This window comes from Lissotriton vulgaris, chromosome 5 (genome assembly GCF_964263255.1).
Source record: "Lissotriton vulgaris chromosome 5, aLisVul1.2, whole genome shotgun sequence".
Taxonomy (NCBI): Eukaryota; Metazoa; Chordata; class Amphibia; order Caudata; family Salamandridae; genus Lissotriton; species Lissotriton vulgaris.
Window position 1 is genome coordinate 330,544,236 of NC_141693.1, and position 20,733 is coordinate 330,564,968.

The 20,733-nt window shown below is 46.1% G+C and overlaps 1 protein-coding gene across 1 annotated transcript in view; it reads left to right on the plus strand.

The window, feature by feature from the left end:
* Window positions 1-20,733, plus strand: part of EMC1 (ER membrane protein complex subunit 1) — a 307,425-nt gene that overhangs the window by 14,230 nt on the left and 272,462 nt on the right. The window contains exons 2-4 of the mRNA XM_086921577.1: window positions 644-768; window positions 14,291-14,356; window positions 15,112-15,205. Of these exons, the coding sequence (XP_086777703.1) occupies window positions 644-768; window positions 14,291-14,356; window positions 15,112-15,205 (285 nt within the window). The remainder of the gene's footprint in view (window positions 1-643; window positions 769-14,290; window positions 14,357-15,111; window positions 15,206-20,733) is intronic.

Sequence of the window (20,733 nt, forward strand, 5' to 3'; positions counted from 1 at the left end):
CACGAGGCCCCCAGTCTAATATTACATCAGTCAGGCCAGAACCTGTGATGCTGACTCCGCATTACAGAGGCCTGGCGGGGACTGTCCCTGTTTACAGAGGTCCCAAAAAATCGGCACACAGGTGTCCCAAAAGCACCGGTCAATTCCTGACTGCCTGCCTTCACAATCCGACCCTGGTTGTACCCTTTTCAGCCTCTGTCCTCGAGAAGAAGCAGTGTTCCATGACTTTGTCACTCTTTCTAAGTCAGTCCAGAGTAGGCACTGGTGTGATACATCCTATTAACCTTAGTTCATCACTGATAGTGAAAGTGTGCTTGGAGGCATGAGCAGAAAGATATTTCTCTCACCCTTTCTATTCCCAACTAGAGAAATATCAGTAAGCTCTTCTGCTTTGATCCAGTTTGTACAATTCTTGGGAAATCGGTTTTGCTCTTCTGCCATTCTTCTTGCATTCCCTTTCCTCGTGTGGTAGACATTTGTAATGTATCTATTCTAATTTCTATGTATGTCTGTAGGAGGCAGCAATATGTTACCTTCTTATCCTTATTTTCGCTGTTGGATGATTGCTTTTCTGACCCTTTCCATGTTCTTAGGAAACTGCTATATTTAATGCCCATCTAACCATTTCTTCTCACTACCTCAGGAGGCAGCAGTATGTTGGAAAACTGAAGTTTGCATCTCTAGAGTCGTCCCTTGGTGCTAAGAAGCTAATCGTAGCCACCGAAAATAACGTGATTGCTGCATTAAATACAAGGACTGGTGATCTTTGTGAGTAGCCTTTGCAAAGCCATATTTGTTTACATTTTTGCCATTAAAACACTATCCTTATACTACAGCATATCAGATATGTTTCATTACATATTACAAGTGGCAGCGCAATCAATTAATTTTTATTATAGCATTAATATTATTATAAACACTTCAAAAGACATTTGGTTTATTAATGACTCTTCCAGCTTCAGTTAACGATAATAAAATTACAAAGGCTAACCTCCAACCATCTCAAATTAAACGCCCTCAAGACGGAATTCCTCTACATTGCACCAGCTAGGCAAACCCCCACTGTGGTGAAATTTCTCGGTAACCTCCCCGCCCTCAACTACTAACCTCACATCATTGACTCCACTAAATCACTGGGAGTTGTGCTAGACAAAAACCTTAACATGCAAGACCACATCCTATCATCGATCAAAGGAGCAAACTTCTAACTTAGCATCCTAAGAAAACTCAAACCCTACATTCCCCATGATGACTTTAAAGTGGCGGTGCAAGCACTTGTCATCTCTAGGCTAGAATACGGCAGTGCAACTCTTTGCAAACTGCCGAAACTCAGTATAGCCCCTATCAGAGCATCTCTGAATGCTGCTACTAGACTCCTCACGGGTTCTAAGAAGTCCAACTGCATTGCACTAGACCTGAAATCGCTCAATTGGCTTCCCTTTGTAGCAAGGATCCAACTAAAGATCGCTTTTATGATCCATAGAGCACTGCACTTCAACACCCCACTCTACCTAACAAATAAGCTGGAAGTGTCTGGTGGCTCCAGGTCCACAAGGAGCACCGGCACACTGCTGCTTAAGCCTAAGAAATTTAATAAGCTTAAAACCTACAATCGGACATTCTCTGGCATCGCCCCTACACTTACCTTCAAAAGGGTAGTTTAAGCTCTACTAATGAACAATGCGTTGAACTAGATGCTGTGCTCCTCTTGCCTCTTACTTACTGTATACATTTCGTTGGTTGCGACCCATTGTCGCCTGTCATATTGTTTTGTTTGATCTTGATGTATATTGCCCTACCGGGAGTCCACCTTAATTTCATCTTGCCCCAGTTGTATATTGTCCCACTGTTACCCTGATTTTTTTCCCCTTGCCATTTTCCGTTGTCTACCTAAACCGTGTGTAAAGCGCTCTGATACCCACCTGGGTCATGTTCGCCCTATACAAAACTTTAAATAAATAAAGGTTCAAATGGTCACCCATTATCTGATGAGCAGTTATTTAGACTACACCACTGCATCTTTAACATTCTATTGTAGACTTGGCAGTCAAGTGTTAACAAAATGAATAGACATGTGCAGGTGTTCGATTTCTGGTTTGTATTTGTTATTGTTGAGTAGATTAGGAAAGACCCAGACCAAAGAACAAGGAGAGCATATTTCCCCCTTTTCCGCCTGAATCTAAATGTTGTGTCCTACAATCAAATCTATCAATTCCATTGCCATTTCTGTCACGCAGGTGGTTGATAAACCTTATTGCTGACACATTGTCCATATTCAGTATCACACAACTGACCACCCAGTCGTACATCAAAGACCTGATGATAAACAAGCTCACCATAAGTTTCAAGCAGCATACATGAAGATGCATCCAAACCATGGAACAGGACCACTTTTTATCAGGAATAAAATCACCATATATATACAAAAAAGGAACCTCCGCTCCGGATTGGCACCCCTCCTCAAAACCCCTGCTTATAAGAAACAAAACCATGGTTAGTACATCTTACTCTATTCAAGCAGCCAAACTATGGAAGTAATTACCCACAAACATAAGATTCACGGACAACTATCATCTTCAGAAGACTACTCAAGAGTATCAATCAATCAATCGTAGGCATTTATAGAGCGCTCTACTTACCCGGAGGGTCTCAAGGCGCTAGGGGGGGGTGCTGCTACTACCCGAACAGCCAGGTCTTGAGCTTCTTCCTGAAGGCGAGGTGGTCTTGGGTCAGGCGCAGGTCGGGAGGGAGGGAGTTCCAGGTCTTGGCGGCCAGGTAGGAGAAGGACCTTCCTCCTGTTGTCGTTCTTCGGATGCGGGGGACGGCGGCGAGGGCGTGACTGGCTGATCGGAGGTGTCGTTTGGGAGCGTAGAAGTTGATGCGGTTGTTGAGGTAGCTCGGGCCTTGATCGTGAAGAGCTTTGTGTGCGTGGGTAAGGAGACGGAAGGTGATTCTCTTGTTGACCGGGAGCCAGTGCAGGTCTCTTAGGTGTCCGGAAATGTGGCTGTGTCGTGGGATGTCGAGGATGAGTCTGGCTGAGGCGTTCTGGATCCGTTAGAGTCTCTTCTGGAGCTTGGCGGTGGTTCCGGCGTAGAGGGCGTTGCCGTAGTCCAGTCGGCTGGTGACGAGTGCCTGGGTGACAGTCTTCCTGGTCTCGGTGGGGATCCACCGGAAGATCTTCCGTAGTATGCGCAGGGTGTTGAAGCATGACGAGGAGACGGCGTTGACTTGCTTGGTCATGGAGAGGGAGGAGTCCAGGATGAAGCCCAGGTTGCGTGCGTGGTCTGTCGGTTTGGGTGCGGTGCCCAGGGCAGGGGGGCCACCAGGAGTCGTCCCAGGCAGAGGGCGAGGATCCCAGGATGAGGACTTCCGTCTTGTCCGAGTTCAGCTTCAGGCGGCTGGTCGACATCCACTCGGCTACCTCTTTCATTCCTTCGTGAAGGTTGGCTCTGGCGGCGGCGGGGTCGTAGTCAGGGAGAGGATCAGCTGGGTATCGTCGGCGTAGGAGATGATGTTGAGGTTGTGTTGGCGTGCGATGGCCGCGAGGGGGCTCATGTAGACGTTGAAGAGGGTTGGGCTCAGCGAGGATCCTTGAGGGACGCCGCAGATGCCTTCGGTGGCCTCTGACTTGTACGGTGGTAGACGGACTCTCTGTGTTCTTCCGTCGAGGAAGGAGATGATCCATTCCAGCGCCTTCTCCTGGATTCCGACGTTGCTGAGGCGCTGCACTAGGGTGCGGCGGCAGACGGTGTCGAAGGCCGCGGAGAGGTCTAGTAGGATGAGGGCCGCTGTTTCTCCGTTGTCCATCAGGGTTCGGATGTCATCGGTGGCAGCGATGAGGGCGGTCTCGGTGCTGTGGTTGGCTCGGAAGCCAGACTGTGAGGGGTCGAGGGATCCGTTCGTCTCGAGGAAGGCGGCCAGTTGCTTGTTGACGGTCTTCTCGATGACTTTGGCTGGGAACGGGAGCAGCGAGATGGGGCGGTAATTCTTGAGTTCGGTGGGGTCCGCTGTTGGTTTCTTGAGTAGAGCGCTGAGTTCGGCATGCTTCCAGCTCTCAGGGAAGGTGGCGGTGGTGAAGGAGGTGTTGATGATGTCCCGCAGGTGGGGTGCGATGACGGCGTCGGCCTTGTTGAAGACGTGGTGAGGGCAGGGGTCGGTCGGAGATCCGGAGTGGATGGAGTTCATCATGCGGACGGTTTCTTCGGTGCAGATCGGAGTCCAGGCGCGGAGGGTGGTGGTGGGGGGCGGTGGTTCGGTCGAGTTGGACGTGGCGTTCTTTGGTTGGGTGTTGAAGCTGTTGTGTATGTCCGCGATCTTGTTGTGGAAGTAGGAGGCGAGGGAGTTGCAGAGTTCTTGCGATGGGGTGATGTCGTTGTTTCCGGCGTTGGGGTTGGAGAGCTCTTTCACGATGTTGAAGAGTTCCTTGCTGTTGTGTGCGTTGTTATCCAACCGGTCCTTGAATGCAGTTTTCTTGGTGTCGCGGATCAGTTGGTGGTGCTTCCGGGTGGCAAGCTTGAGGGTGGTCATCTTGTCCGGTGTTGGCTCCCTTCTCCAGGCTTTCTCGAGGGCTCGGCAGTTCTTCTTGGAGCTCTTGAGTTCGTCGGTGAACCATGGGGCCTTCTTGCTGCCGGGTCTGCTGGGCGGGGTCCTCAGTGGGGCGAGTTCGTCCGCGCAGTTGCTGATCCACTTCGTGAGGTTGTCGGCGGCCTGGCTGGGGTTCGCTGAGCTGGCGGGAGGGTGCTGGCTCAGGGAAGCGGCGAGCTGGTCGGCTGTGATCTTGCTTCTGCGGGCGACCTGTTGCTGGTGGTGGAGGGTCGTCGTTCTTCTGAAGGTGAAGTGGACGCAGCTGTGGTCCGTCCAGTGGAGTCCTGTGGCGTGGCTGAAGGCGATGTCTTTGCTGGATGAGAAGACGGCGTCGAGTGTGTGTCCGGCGAGGTGGGTGGGGGTGGTCACCAGTTGCTTGAGTCCGAGGTTGTCGAGCAGGGTGGTGGTGTTGCGGTCGTTGTTGTTCTCCAGGTGGAAGTTGAGGTCCCCCAGGAGGATGTAGTCAGCGGAGGGGAGGGCATGCGGGCTGACGAAGTCGGCGATGATTCGCTGAATTGTGTGCGTGGTCCCCGGGGGTCGGTAGATCAGGGTGCCTCTGAGGGTGGTCTTCGGGTCGGTGTGGATCTGGAAGTGTAGGTGTTCGGCGGTAGTCAGGATGTCGTCGGTGTAGGTCGTGATGCGGATGGTGTCCCTGTGGATGATGGCGATGCCTCCTCCTATCTGGTTGGCGGTGCGGTCCCTCCGGATGATCTTGTAGCCCTCTGGGATGGCGATGGCGATGTCTGGCGCTGAAGAGGCGTTCATCCAGGTCTCCGTGAGGAAGGCAACGTCAGGAGCAGTGGTGTCGATGAGGTTCCAGAGTTCGATGGCATGTCTGTGGACTGAGCGGGTGTTGAGCAGGATGCATTTGAGGTGGTTGCTGCTGGTATTCGTCTTGGCGGGTGCTGGTGCGAGGCAGGTCCGGATGCAGGTGAACTTGCAGGCGGTGCAGCAGAAGGGTCCGTGGGAGCGTCTCGGGGTGGCACGGTAGCATCCCGGGACTCGTCCGTCGTTGAGTGCGATGAGGGTGGCGGCGTCGTACGTCCGGCGGGTGGGCTGGGAACTGCGGGGGCCAGGGGTGCTGGCACTGGGCGCGGTCCAGGCACGGACGGGCGCAGACGGGCTTACCTTTGGCGCACCTTCGGCGCTCAGTTGGCGCTCCCGCTGCGCGCGGTCGCTGAGGGGGCGGCATAAGAAGGGAGCCGGGAGGGCGGGTCAGCTGGGAGGCGGGGAGCGCGTGGTCCTATCAGCAGGCGGGGGGCGGGGTCGCGGCAAAAACCGGCGCGAAAATCGAGTCGGGCGGCCCTGCGGCGGCTGGGGCGCCGGGCTGGAATGGCGTCAGCAGGCAGCAGGCAGGCAGCAGGTAGGAGGCAGGCAGCAGGCGGGGAGCGTGGGGGCAACCAGGCCGAGGGCACAGTGGTCGCTGTTTCTACATGATCACCATACCAAAATACAAATGTTCCGCATAAGCTGGTGTATGTAAACATGCATAGTTTGATCATTTGTATTTATTTAGATATGTGCATATATTTGTACAAATGTATACACTGCTTATAGTTGAAAAATATACAGGTTTTTTTAGGTCTGATTTTCAAATGTATATATTACTGTTAAAATATATATATTACTTTATACTTAACATGTATATATGCCACTGCATAGTTTACATAGGAGTTATTTGATTATATGCTTATGGCTCTTTTATTTATATTATATATCACAATGTGTACATTTGACCATAACAAGTGTATTTATAAGTGCCTGTTGGATAGTGCCCTTTTTTTTGCATGCTTGCCCCCTCCTTTATGCCTGATGTGGATGCTATTGGACTATGTGTGTCCTGGGTTCCTGCTAATCAGGTACCCAGGGCCAATGTTTATTCCCTAAAACTGTACTTTTCCAAACCCAACTGGCAACTCTCTTGCCACATGCAAGTCCCTTGTAAAAGGTATCATAGGTACCAAGGGCACTGTGACCAGGGAAGGCCTCTAAGGACTGCAGCACATATTCTGCCACCCTAAGAGCCGCTGTAAATTAACACACACACACACTGCCATTACAGGCTGCGTGTTTTTGTGCAGAAAAAAGTGAAGAGTCGACATGCACACATTCTTGTGTGCCATGCCCACACACCACTACCCATGGCATAAGGAAATCACCCCTCTAGCTGGGGTGACTATACTACTGGTGAGGGTACTTGTGCATGAGCCTTGTACCCCTACAGTCTCTACGTCCATTCTTAGATATTGTAAGTCCAGTAGAGCCATAAAGACTATATGGTCTGGGAGTTTGTCATTACGAACTCTTCAGCAAGGTAAGGGCTTTACTGAAATCTGAGAAATTTGATATCAAACTTCTAAGCACATTAAACCCACACTGATGCCATCGTGGTATTTAATGCCAAATACTCTCAAAGGGCATCTGAGAGATGCCCCTTGAAAACTGACCTAACTGTACTTTCCTGGCTGAGTGGCTGCTCACCAGCTGCCACCACCAGACATGTTTTTGGATCCCAGGGCAGAGAGCCTCCCACTTTTCGGGATCCTGAAATAAAGCACATCCTGGGTTGAGGTGCCAAGCCTCCTCCCCCAGGATGGGCAGGGCCCACAAAGGGGAGGGAAGCTTTAAAGGCTTGCCACCTTTGTGAGCTGACAATTGCAAGAAATAAGGGTACCCCTGAGAATGAGAATACTTCCTAAGTCAGGGCATAAATAACATGTGTGAAAAAACATACTCATAAATGTGTGGATCCTCAAAATATTAATAGCAAAATGTTAACACCCAGATACTTATCTTTATCAAAAACATTTATTCATACAAAAATATTGTTCCTTTTTAATAAATACATAGTCATTATGTATATTAAGTTCCACAAGTTGCCTTTCTTTGGAAAGCACTCACAGCAAGAGTTTTCAAAGCGCAGGGACACCTTTAAATGAAAGACAAAAAAATCTTCTCTCATGCCTCGCCTGACGCGTATCAGAGAGACTCTTTCCTCAGAGGCCACATGCTCTGCTGTGATTGTTTCAAAACTTCACCAACTGATTATCCCCTCTTTAAGTATCACGCCCATCCGGGCTTTTGAAATGTTGCATCACGGGAGTTGGAGTGCAAATTAAACCCATGTGGGTCAGAAACAAAGGACACTTGTAATTATAAGCAGCATACCATCTTTATTCAGTCAAATGTTCATTCATTAAAATTGCCCCCATAAGAGTTTGGGACAGTGCAAGCTACCCATGACGCAGGTCATGCCCTTGACTGTGGGTATTGATGGCCTGCCCTGGCCTGGATTGCTAGTTTTCTCTCTAATCGCACTTTTCAAGTCTTTTCTTCTACTTCTGCTTCTTCTATCTTTTCTTCCCCCCACGGTGTTCCCCAGGGGTCTATTCTAAGCCCTCTTTTTTTCAATCTTTATGTTAGACCCCTTGCTTTCCTGGCAGAGCAAGCAGGCCTCACAATCTATTCTTACGCAGACGACACACAAATCGTCTATTCACTTTCCACAAATAAACATCTTCCTACGTCTTCCCTACAGTCTGGATTGAAACATATATCTGACTGGATGTACAGACCTAAATTAAAATTAAATGGAGATAAAACAGAGCTTCTCCTGTTCGGTCCAAATACATCGCTCTGGGGCCCGCAACATTGGCCTCCTCAGATGGGCCCTTTACCCACCCCTTCAGTCACAGCCCGCAACCTTGGGGTTCTCTTTGACAACCAGCTGTCTCTGAAGCAACATGTTGTAAAAGTCTCTGCCACCTGTACCACCATCATCAGGTGGCTGAGAAAAATCACGTGGATGCTTCCAGCTGACACCCTGAGGACCGTAGTCCAGGCCCTTGTCACCTCACGTATGGACTACGGGAACATTCTACTCTTGGGCGCCTGCAAGGAGGTAATAAAGAAATATCAGGTGGTTCAGAATATGGCAGTTCGCCTTATCTGTAACTTACCTGCTAGATCCTCGGCCGCCATCCATTTGCGCAAGCTACATTGGCTGCGAATTGAGACCCGAGTAAAATTTAAAGCCCTTTGCACAATGCACCATATTAAGACAGGTAAAGCTCCGAAGTATCTGTCTTCTTTGGTGCAGCAATATGTCCCCTCCCGTACGTTGAGATCTTCCACACAAAACAAGTTTCAGATCCCACGTGTCAACAAAGCTAAAATGGGCGGCCGCTCGTTTGCTTTATTGGCACCTTCTTTATGGAATTCTTTACCTCAAACTTTACGATCTGAAACCTGCTACCTGACATTCCGCAAAGGAATTAAGACCTGGCTGTTTAATTTTTAATATGCATGCCCGTTTTCCCTCACACCTAGTTTACCTTCTGCTTGTTTTAGCGCCGGGAAACCTCCGGGTAGCTGTGCGCTCAATAAATGCAATTATTATTATTATTATTATTATTGTTGTTATTGTTATTGTTATTGTTATTGTTATTGTTATTATTATTGTTATTATTATTATTGTTATTAAAGCCACCAATCTGCAATCGCTTAAGACAAACTGCCCAATACCGCAAACATGGACAGACCATGCTCTAGTACCATTCATGTTCCCTATTCAGAGCCCTAAGGAATGTAATAATAAGGTTAAGTACGACCAGGCTGGCCTACAAGAATGGAGGGCCTTAATGGCAAATCCAAATCTGATTGAGATGGCTAGGGATTGTAAGCCTACTGTGTCAGGCTCAGAGTTCTCAGACCCCAGCACTTTCAGAGAATGGATGGTTGAATTAAAAAATAGGACAGGTCGGCCAAACAGGACTCGAAAACAGAATACTAAGAAAAAATCAGCTCCATGGTACAATCAAGAATTAAAAATAGCACAGGGGGAGCTCCGTAGAGCAGAACGCAGATGGAGAAAAAACTATAGCATGGAAGAGCGGGGTCAATATAAAAGGGCTATAAGCACCTACCATGCGCGAATTAAATCAACAAAAAGGAAATTCTACGAATCTGCCATAGTCGCTGCAAAAAACAAACAAAAATGTATTTTTAACATTGTAAATGATTTTAATAAACCCACATTTTTAACACAGGAAATTCCACCCTCAAAAGACCTATGTGAAAATATAGCTGATTATTTTGAGGACAAAGTACAGGGTCTAACCAAAGATTTTGAAATTCCCTCTCTGGAACCCAGTAGAGAAGGTGGAAGTGCTGATGAAATTATGAACCAGTTAGCAACCTTCTACCCAATTAGTCTGGAAGAAACAAGGCAGACAATCTTAACCACAAAATTTGGATCCCCATTTGACCACTGTCCCATAAGACTCCTACATCTCATGGTAGATGAAGTAAACCCTATGATTAACGAAAGCGTAAATCATTCACTTACCACGGCCAATGTGCCACTGGAATGGAAACTTGCGGCAGTGAAACCCTTACAGAAAAAACCCCTTCCTGACCCTGCGACTCTTTCCAATCTGCGACCTATCTCACTTCTCCCAGCATTATGTAAGATCGCTGAATCACTGGTTAACAAACAGCTGACCAGGTTCTTAGAAGTCAACGAGATATGGCATCCCAATCAGGCGGGGTTTAGAGCCCAGCATTCAACAGAATCGGCTCTACTGTACACGACTGATACCATTCGTACTGCCCTAGACCAAGGAAAGAAGGCCGTCCTGATTTTATTAGATATGTCGGCGGCCTTCGACACGGTCTCCCATGCCATCCTATTAGATCGGCTAAAAACATCTGGCGTGAAGGGGACGGTACTAGAGTGGTTGGAAAATTACCTAAGGAACAGGAGACAGGTGGTAACCCTGGGGGAATTTACCTCCACGGAAAAACATCAGACGACGGGAGTACCCCAGGGGTCCAGCCTTAGTCCGACATTATTCAATGTCTACACTGCGCCCCTGATTAAACTAATATCATCCTTTGGCATAGATGTAGTAGCATACGCCGATGATACTCAGTTAATACTGGTTACGGATAGGGACAACCAGTCATGGGAAGAAACATTCAAGGAATGTTTAACTGCCACCTTCGATTGGATGCGGAAGAATCACCTAAAATGTAATACAGGAAAAACAGAGATCATTCCGCTAGACCCTAATAATGACTTTATTCCCAGGCATTGGTGGCCAGAAAGGGCAGAAATACCGCCTCATACCACCATAGTTGCTCGGAACCTGGGGGTCACGTTTGATTCCAATCTTGCCTTCAAGCAGCAGGCAATAAAAGTGGCAGGAATGTGCTTTGGCTTAATTAAAAGCCTGAGGAAATTCTTTGATGTACTCCCATTAGAGGCGAGGAAAACTGTTGCTGTAGCGCTGGTAACGTCGCGCTTAGATTATTGCAACAGTTTGTATGCTGGCACAAATAAAGAAGTAACTTACAGGCTTCAGCTAGTGCAAAGCGCCGCTGCCAGATTGGTGCTAAAATGGCCAAAAAGATCGTCCGCCTCAGGGGCATTAAAAGCTCTTCATTGGCTTCCCATTGTAAAAAGGATCCTGTTCAAAGTTCTGATTATAACATTTCGAGCAATGCACAAAATAGGACCACTATATCTACAGAAAAAATTCAAGAGATACTGCCCAACCAGAAGCCTACGATCATTAAATTCCAATACTTTGGTGGTTCCTAGGTTTCATTTCAAAAACCTGTGGAGGAAAGTCCCTGGCAGTACTGGGTGCAAAGGCTTGGAATACTCTGCCTCCTGCCCTGAGAACTCTGGATAAAGAAACAGAGTTCCGCAAAGAATTAAAAACTTGGATATTCAAACTGCAAGATAGCATGGCCAGAACTCTAGTTTGATGCATGCCTTTGTTTTTGGTCCAACTCTGAGTCACTTTGTCATCTGGTAATTTGCCGGAGGTAGCGTCTAGATGCTCCATTGGAGCGATTGCTGCGCGATATAAATAAAATTTTACATTTACATTTACAAGTAAAGCACATCTTGCTGTTCCAAGGTAGCGCAAAATCATCTTGCGCCACAGGACTTGCCATGAATCCTGCAAAGGTGCAATCCCCGACCTGGCTGGGCCGTACACATTAAGTTCCACAAGTTGCCTTTCTTTGGAAAGCACTCGCCGCCCACCCTGGCTTTTGAAATGTTGCATCACGGGAGTTGGAGTGCAAATTCTGATATCTCTGATATCTGCAAAGATCCTGTTCGCGCTATATAAAACTTTCAAAATAAATAAAATAAATAAATAAATAAATTAAACCCATGTGGGTCAGAAACAACTCCCGTGATGCAAAATTTCAAAAGCCTGGATGGGCTTGATACTTAAAGAGGGGATAATCAGTTGGTGAAGTTTTGAAACAATCACTGCAGAGCATGTGGCCTCTGAGGAAAGAGTCTATCTCTGAAACGCGTCAGGAGAGGCATGCGAGAAGATTGAATTTGTCTTTCATTTAAAGGTGTCCCTGCGCTTTGAAAACTCTTGCTGTGAGTGCTTTCCAAAGAAAGGCAACTTGTGGATCATTATGTATATGTACAAAACTTTTTTTCTTTTTGCCTAATCCATTCTAGTAAACACAATTTGTCTATTTCTACAATAGTCACATATATAGAAGTTCAGGCATACTCCCACATTCATTCAGTGCCTACCATGTCATAGATGTTAAAAAAAGGAAATGAAAAAACTATGTACAAACTTTTGGTAAAGGCGATACATTAATCATTGGTGAATAGTTCTTCAATACATACTATGTACATAGTCTCTACATTTTTATTATTTATTGAGGTATTTTGAGTCCTCATTGATAGACTCTCCAATTGATTATGGAAGATATGTCATAAAGTGGGGTCGGATCACTGTATTACTAGGGTGAAACATTCCTCCCCTGTGCTGCTGTGGGTGCACCTTGTGTGCTTACTTGGATCCCCCTTTGCCCTGGGCTCAACTCTAGGAGCGTTGCTCCCTCAACCTTGTGGCCTGCCAGAGAACAGCCACCAACCGACGTCCCCCTAGCCCCAGAGGCTAACATTGGGCCTCGGCACTCTGCACCCGGTTGCACTAGTGCCGCTGAGGAGGCTCTTTGAGTGCCTCCTTGACCCTGGGGGAAACCTTGTTCTAACCCCTGAACCTCACCCCTCAAGGCTGTTTACTTGCCTGCAAAACGATAACCCAATTTTTCTATATAAGATTGCATTGACTATTTTCCTCTGTAAAACATCTTTGTGTTGTGGGTGCTGTTGTGTATGGAAACATAAAAAATGGTGTTTTGATAAAATTGGTTTACTTGCCTATTATCTAGGAAATTACCCAGTGTGATATCTAGGCATATCACACGGAGTAGAAAAAGTAATCTAAAAAGTAATCCAAACGTCTTTTCAACTGTAATTGAATCTTTGCACAAACCTGTAACAATAGTCATTCTCTTCCAGCTTGCTTGTTGATCAAATCTGTCTGGAAAAGCACAATTCTATTTATATGTACCAAGTCCTGCTTGGTTCTAAAAATATAATACAACTAAGGGATATTTTTAATACAAACCATTGGTCAGAGTTCAGTCTTTGAGTATTTGAAACCATTATTTGCCTGAGTGTGTACAATAATTGCTTAACACTACCCTCTGATAAAGCCTTACTGCTCGCCCACACTACCACAAATAGAAAGTAAGGTATTATTACTTTTACCTCTGTTAGCCTTTAGGTATCCACTGGACTCTGTGCGCACTATACCTTACTTTGCTATAGTATATACAGAGCCAGGTTCCTACAGGGCCTCACTATTGACATATTGGAGAAAAATAAAAAATAGATATAAATAAAGTAAAAAAAATGACCCCAAAAATTAATCAAATATATTTTATGTACAGCAACACTAGAAATTCTGAGTTTCTAAATTTGTATCATGCATGTACATATGGGACTTTATATAATACAATTTTATATCTCTGCATTATTTTCCATATACATGTGTACCTTTTCATGTTGGAATGTGTGTATGTATGTATGTGTGTGTGTGTGTGTGTGTGTGTGTGTGTGTGTGTATATATATATATATATATATATATATATATATATATATATATATATATTATTATTACTTTACTGATACTGTAGAAAAAGCAATCCACTCTCTCCAATTCACTACTCTCATTCTGTGTCCTCTTTCTTTCAATATATCTTCCACCTCCACTCTGACTCATCCCAAACCTAATTTTACTACTATATTCTCCAAAGTATCCGGAAAATTTCTTTCTAGACTTTTCCCTTTTCTATTCAACTAACAGATTCACATGTCCACCGCTCCAAATAGCAACTTCTATTTCCCTGTATTAATCCTCCACTAATTCACTTTGGGTTCTGGAGTAGTGTGCTACTCGCCGAAAAGCGCTTCAGTGCCTCCTCTGGGGAAGTTGGCTCTAAATAAATACTATTGCAATATTATGCAGCAGATGGTGGATTATTTGGCAAATGCAGCAAATCCATAACTATGCAAAAAAACTGTGCAGCCCCACAATCACATAATTCCATTGGCCCTGCCCATGTGGTGCTGATCACTACATAAGAAAATGGCTTACTAATGGGAACCCTTGCCTGATGGCACCAGTAGCTGGCTGCGAGAGACTTGCAACCTAAGCTATGGGTTGGCTATGAGATAGCCGAGACAGGCTCATTTTTTGCCATATATTGGCAATTTGAGGTAACTATGGCATCTTTGTGCCTTGGGATTGTTAGAAATGTGACTGAGACAGCTGTGTTCTAATTATTTTTTAACCTTTTTTCTGCTAGTGTGGCGTCATGTAGACAAAGGAACTGCAGAGGGAGCCATTGATGCCATGCTAAGCCATGGACAGGGTGAGTGTACTTCAATTGCCGTTGAGGTGAGCAGAGAGCATGGTGGTTTGCCAGAGTGAAGGTCTCATTGATGCAGGAGAGTATGTAAGGGTGTAAGTTGAGTGTGGTATGAGAGGTGAATCTGAAGTTGTAAGTGCGAAGCGTACAGATGCAAGAGAAAAGGTGAGCATCCCTTGTGCCATGTATTGTGTGTATTTATCATGTGGGTTTGAATAGCTTTGGTGTGTTTGGCATGCCAGTGTTAATTATTTGTGTGACATGTCGTGGGTGGGCAGTGATTATGCCGCAGGTGTATTTGGTTGTGCTAGTGGCAGGCCAAAGGACTGGGGCAGGTGTCAGTGCACAGTGTTAATGTGCTGAAATTTCTGAATGGGAGAGAGCATGGCAAGTGTAGGGGTTAAGGGGTAAAGGTAGCGAGTGCTTCAGGCATGCAATGAATATGACGTTGTTCAGTCATAATTATGTTTTTTTTTGCTTGTGGCAGGAAATGGAGGTATTCGGCAGGCCCTGAGCTGTAGTGGGCGCTATGTTCTGTGATTAGTTAGGGGCAGGACTGTCAGGGAGGTGGTTGGTGGAGATGCTTGCCAGGGGATCCTGTATGGGCAGGATAGTATGGTAATGTTCAAGTAGTTTCCAAAATCGTGTGTGTATAGTTAGGGGAGAGAGTGGATGTCTGACTGAATTCTGCCCTTCCATGCATTTAGCGACATTTCTGCTATCATTTGCTCAGTCATCTGCTTTTAACTCCCATTCAGATGCCATCACTGTCTCCGGTGGGGGCCGGATTCTGCGTTCTTGGGAGACTAATATTGGTGGAGTCAACTGGGAGGTGCCCCTGGAGGCGGGCAGGTAAATATCTGTGTGTGTGTGTACCCTCTTTCTGAGATGCCCCCCACAGAGTGCTTCTGTTTGCATGTACTGCTTTACCGGTGCACCAGGCAGCTATCCCTCTCTGGCTATACCCTGCCATTGATCGCCCGAATCAATCAATAAAAACATAATGGATGGAAATTCATAGCATTCTTATGTAATGGCAACGTGTTTTGATCTCCAAGGGGACTATTTTGATGTTCTTCATCTTGGCTACATAAGTCCTTTGTTTGTGTTCGGGTGCGCTGAGAAGAAATCACACATTCGTACGTTAAAGGCAAGCATAGATTAAATATTGACTGTACCCTTTTTGGAAAAATAGGGATTTGCACCTATCAGTTTCCCTTTGTACTGGATTATTACTGAATTAGTACTGGGAAAAAAACCCAGACATAGGCATGTACCAATATCGCGTGAGTTTTTACCCTTCACCTTACATGCCATTTGTTTTTTTAATGTTATGTTTGTTTAATCTCCTGGGTTAATTTTAAACCAGCTGTGAGAGCTGGAAATTAAAAAAGAATGTGTAGAGCCAATCAGAACATTTGTCGTAGATGTTACCGGTCGATCAAGTCACACTCATGACGCGCTGTAAATTCTGTTCGTGCAGAAATTATATGTCTGAATGCCTCCAAAAAGCCAGAGTCAGGCCTATGCAGCATTTGGAAGAATTGTCTCAGACTGCTGGGCCTGATCAGTGTACAGAAAGAAAAGTACACGCCCATGCGCGCGGATTCATTTTACTTTACTTCCTAAGGCGGAACCGGGAAGGTCAGAACCGATTGCACAGTTTAATTTATTTTTAAAATTGTCTCTATTAGAATATTTTAAAAATCGACTTATCTCACTCTAAGTCGCACCATCGCGCTCCCCCACGCACAGGTGCTGGCGTTGGCGTGGAACGGACGATCTGTGGCCGCCATCTTGAGAGAGGTGGGGGTTAGCGGTCTAGCTGTCCTGCACTCACGCTCTCACTAGTATAAATGACACCACTTACACGGACGGGCAGCGGGCGCACCTAAGGCAAGCCCGTCTGCGCCCGACTGGGCCCAGGGGCCACAACCCCTGGTATATCGCCAAAAGATACCCTCAGGTATAGTGCCTTGACCTTACAGTCTGGCAGGCCTCTCAGATCCAAAATGTAGGCATGAAATTGACGTCTCATCTGGATAGACCGGTTGCTCCCAATGCCACTTCAAATTCTACACTGGAAGGGTAACAGCCCATCCCCTGACCCCCCCTTAAAATCTATCTACTAAATTGCCGCTCAATGGCTAAACACAACTGAACCTCAACTCCTATTAGATCTTGACCCAGATGCCTTATTTCTTACTGAGACTTGGCTCCAGCCCGAGTCAGATCCAACTGTTGTGGAAACCCTACCCCCATGTTACCTAATCTGTAGAGCGGATCATAAAACTGGTAGAGGGGGAAGGTTAGCCATAATTTACAAGGACAAGTTTCAATGTCGCTTTTCCACAAGGACCTTCCAGACTGTGAAAATATGAATTTTTCTCTAAAATTCTCACCCTCTAATACCTTCTCTGGCCTCCTGCTCTATCGCCCTCCAGGCCCTCTTGGCCAATTTATGAGCGCGCTCCCCACCACTGTTGCCAATTTAGCCCTCTCCCCGCCCAACTACACGATTTTAGGTGATCTTAATATTCATTTCGATGACCCCACAGATAACCAGGCCAATGAACTTGTATCTAACTTATCAGCCCTACAAATTACCCTGCAGGGTACCGCTCCCACTCATATTAAAGTTCATCTTCTGGACGCCGTGTTTAGCAACTCCCGGCTTCTCCAGTGTAATCCCCCGATATCTCTCCCTTGGACCGACCACTCACTAATTCCACTCACCTGGCCCTCCTCCGGAAGCACGTCCCCCTGAACGTCGCAAAGTCACATAACAGAAAATGGCTGAATCTCTGTGCTGGTCATTGATCCAATCTCCTAGAGAACACCCTACCACCTTTTAATCCAGACCCAGAGAGAGCGAACCTCAACTTTAACCTCTGGTTTCTAAACTCCTTAGATACTCTGGCCCTCATAAGAACCACTCATAAGAGATCAAACCGTAGGCCCGCACCATGGTTTTCCCCAAAACGGAAAGAGCTTAAACAAAATTGTAGGAAGCTAGAAAGGAATTGGAGACTGAATACCACAGAAAAAAGTAAAGTTAGCCATTGTGAGGCAATAAGGAAATATAAGGAAGAAATAAAAACTGCACAAGCTGCTTTCTATGAAAAAAAAATCTGAGGGGCAGACATCCCCAATCAGGAAGATGCTCCTCCTAGATGCAACAGCCTTGCGGAATTCTTCCACCAAAAAATTGAACTTATCACCCGCCCCTTCCAGTTTTCCCAGGACGTTGCCGGTAAAACTAACACCAGGAGCCCTCCCCGCTGCTCCCCTGCAGAGTTCCCTTTATTAGATAAGGACTCCTTGAAAGCAATTATACCTAAAGTAACCTCGGGCTCTCCTTTGGACCCTGCCCCCCCCCCGAACTCCTTCCCCCCCCTGATTTCTCTCCTGGGTCACTCATACAATAAGCCCTGCTATCCTCACCACTATAAATGCCTCCATCTCGGCGTTTACGGTTCCCCTTGAATGGAAACGGGCCTCAGTGAAGGCTCTGCTGAAAAAAACAAACTTGGACCCCACCAATCTAACTATAGACCCATATCCCTCCTTCCCTGGCTTAGCAAGATAACCGAAAAACATATTAACTCGGTCTTAGTCCAATATCTTGAAACAGACAACCTACTCCATACGTCTCAGACAGGCTTCCGGCCTCGTCAAGGGACAGAGACGGCTCTTCTGGCCGTGACTGAAGAGGCCCGAAGACTCTTGGACCAAGGCGGCTCAGCGGCGAACATCTTGTTGGACCTCAGTGCCGCTTTCGACACTGTGGACCACAAGATCCTGCTGAGTCGGTTGGAAAGTCTGGGAGTTACCCAGTCAGCACTCTCCTGGCTACAATCATTTCTCAAAGACCGGGTTTTTCAGATGTTCGAAGATAATGTCTTCTCGGACTGCTCGCCGGTCGGTTGTGGGGTTCCCCAGGACTCCTCCATGAGCCCCACACTTTTTAATGCTTACATGGCGCCACTGGCCGAGGTTGTCCTACGATTTGGAATACAACTAATAACCTATGCCGATGACACCAAACTGGTGGTATCCCTGAACCACCCAGAGGGCGCATCGTGCTCCCTTGGTAGCTGCTTAGAGGTTGTAGCTGATTGGATGAAGCTTTCCCATCTAAAGCTAAACAGCGATAAGACCGAGCTCATGTTTTTGGGCAAATTACCACCCCCCTATCTTCACGGATATGGCCTACCTGTCTGAATCCTATGCCCAGCCCAAAACAGCAGATTAAGAGTCTCGGCATGTGGCTTGACCGCTCCCTGTGCCTCGGCCATCAGGCAACCATGTTAGCTGCAACTTGCTATGGCTTGCTTAGGATGCTCAGGAAGATCTTGCTCCTACTTTCCTTCGCCGCCAGAAGGATTATGGTACAGGCCCTGATCTTATCACGCCTTGATTACAGGAATGCACTGTACCTGGGTGCCCCACAGTCCACCCTTCAAAAACTCCAGGTGGCTCAGAATAGTGCAGCCTGCCTTCTGCTCCAAATCCCCAGTAGACAATCGGCCAAACCCACTTTGAGGACGCTGCACTGGCTCCCCATCCGTGCCAGAGTTCAGTTCAAATCCTTGTGTCAAGTCCACAGAGCCATGTGGAAACCCGGCCCAGCCATCTTACATTCTCTTATTATGCCCTATAAACCCCTCAGGAACCTCCGGTCTAGCTCAGCCTTTCTCACCACTACCAGGACGGTCCGCCGGGCCAGGTTTGGCGGTCGATCCTTCTCCCTGAAGGCTTCCAATTAGTGGAACTCGCTGCCTCTTTCTCTGCGCAGCGAATCCAACATCTTGATCTTTCGCAAACTTCTTAAGACTTATTTTTTCTGCAATCTCCCTTGATTCCTTGTCCATCTTCCTGCAATCCATAAGTGCTACGAGGCCTTACGGTAGAATGTGCTCTATAAATGCTCTATAAATACAATTTTCATTTCATTTCAAAATGAACCATACAATCTTGATACATCAGACCTTAGTGTAACGTTCTCCCTGCTTGCACACTGAATTGCTCCACACCTTCACTGGGCTGTGGATCATTAGGGGAATCTTTCTTGTATAAACTTGTGGCGAGTAAGGAGGAGAAATGGATGTTGCTTCTTTAGTCAGCAGCAGTGCTCCGTTGAAGGTCTATTCATCATAGATAGATGGAGAGAGAGAAAGAAAAAAAAAATATATATATATATATTATACACACACACACACACACTCACTTTGTCATGGTATTTGTTCATGGATACTTGTTTTAACAAATGATATTGTACCAAAACCTGGATGCTAGGGGTTAATTTGTTTTAGTATGGCAAAATCATATTACAGAGACAATTACAGTTATTTCCTGGGTAAAATAACTGTTGCATGCAATCTGTGAGATAGTAAAATGTGTTTGGACCTATAGTAAGAATGTGTTTCAGTGCAGTTGCTCTAAATAGCGTGTTTTTAGGTCACATTCATTTTCACTGCCATGGCACAGCTATTCTCCCTCTCGCTCATTCACATTTTTCTCACTTCTCGGAGAGTAATCTCTTTCTGGAATGACTGATTACGATTAAGTGTGGGGTTAGTGCAGTCTGTGCTCTTTTGAGATGATTTTGCATCTCCACACGGTCCAATTATAACACTGTTGGAGCTGTTCTTGGTATGAGAAAGCAGAATTCTATTGGCAGGGGTAAGTAAATTAACATTTGTAACCAAGAAGTGAACATTTAGGGTCCATTTATCAAAAGGAATCATGTAAGAGGTGACAGGAAAGCCTTTTTGAGGTGTCCTAACTTCGAAATTCCATTTGAAGAAGAGTCAATTGAACATTATTTTGGCTATGGGATTCATAGCACTCCTTTGATAAGGAGAGTCTATTGTAAGATCAAGAAAGGTAGACCAGACAGGCATTTATTTGACCACCTGGAAACTCTAATGCTAACAACTGACAAGCAGTTGGTTCTTTTATAGTCTTCTCTCTCCAGTAGCTTTGGAGTATGAAAAGGGACATCGTAGTCGTAACATTTTGCATTTGTGGGTGTTCTTTATCTATATTAGGTTATGTGTATTTGTATAACGCATAACACACCTGAGAGGGTATCCTGGCACTGAAGCAGGAGCTGTGTGAGGTGAGCTAACTTGGGACTCGGTGAAGAGCCTAGTCCTCTACATGTTACTGTCTACAGTTTACATATATATATTTCTGTTGCTTCTCCCTTTTCAATTGGGTAAATAGTGTTTCACCCAACTTTAAAAGCACTTGACTCTTATTTAAAAAAGAAAAGAAAATTGTCTGTGGCGCCTAATTATATATACCTTGTTACCAGGGAAAAAAATCATCCTATGTTGATACTCTTGCATGGTATAGGAGTGACCAAAAGTTTG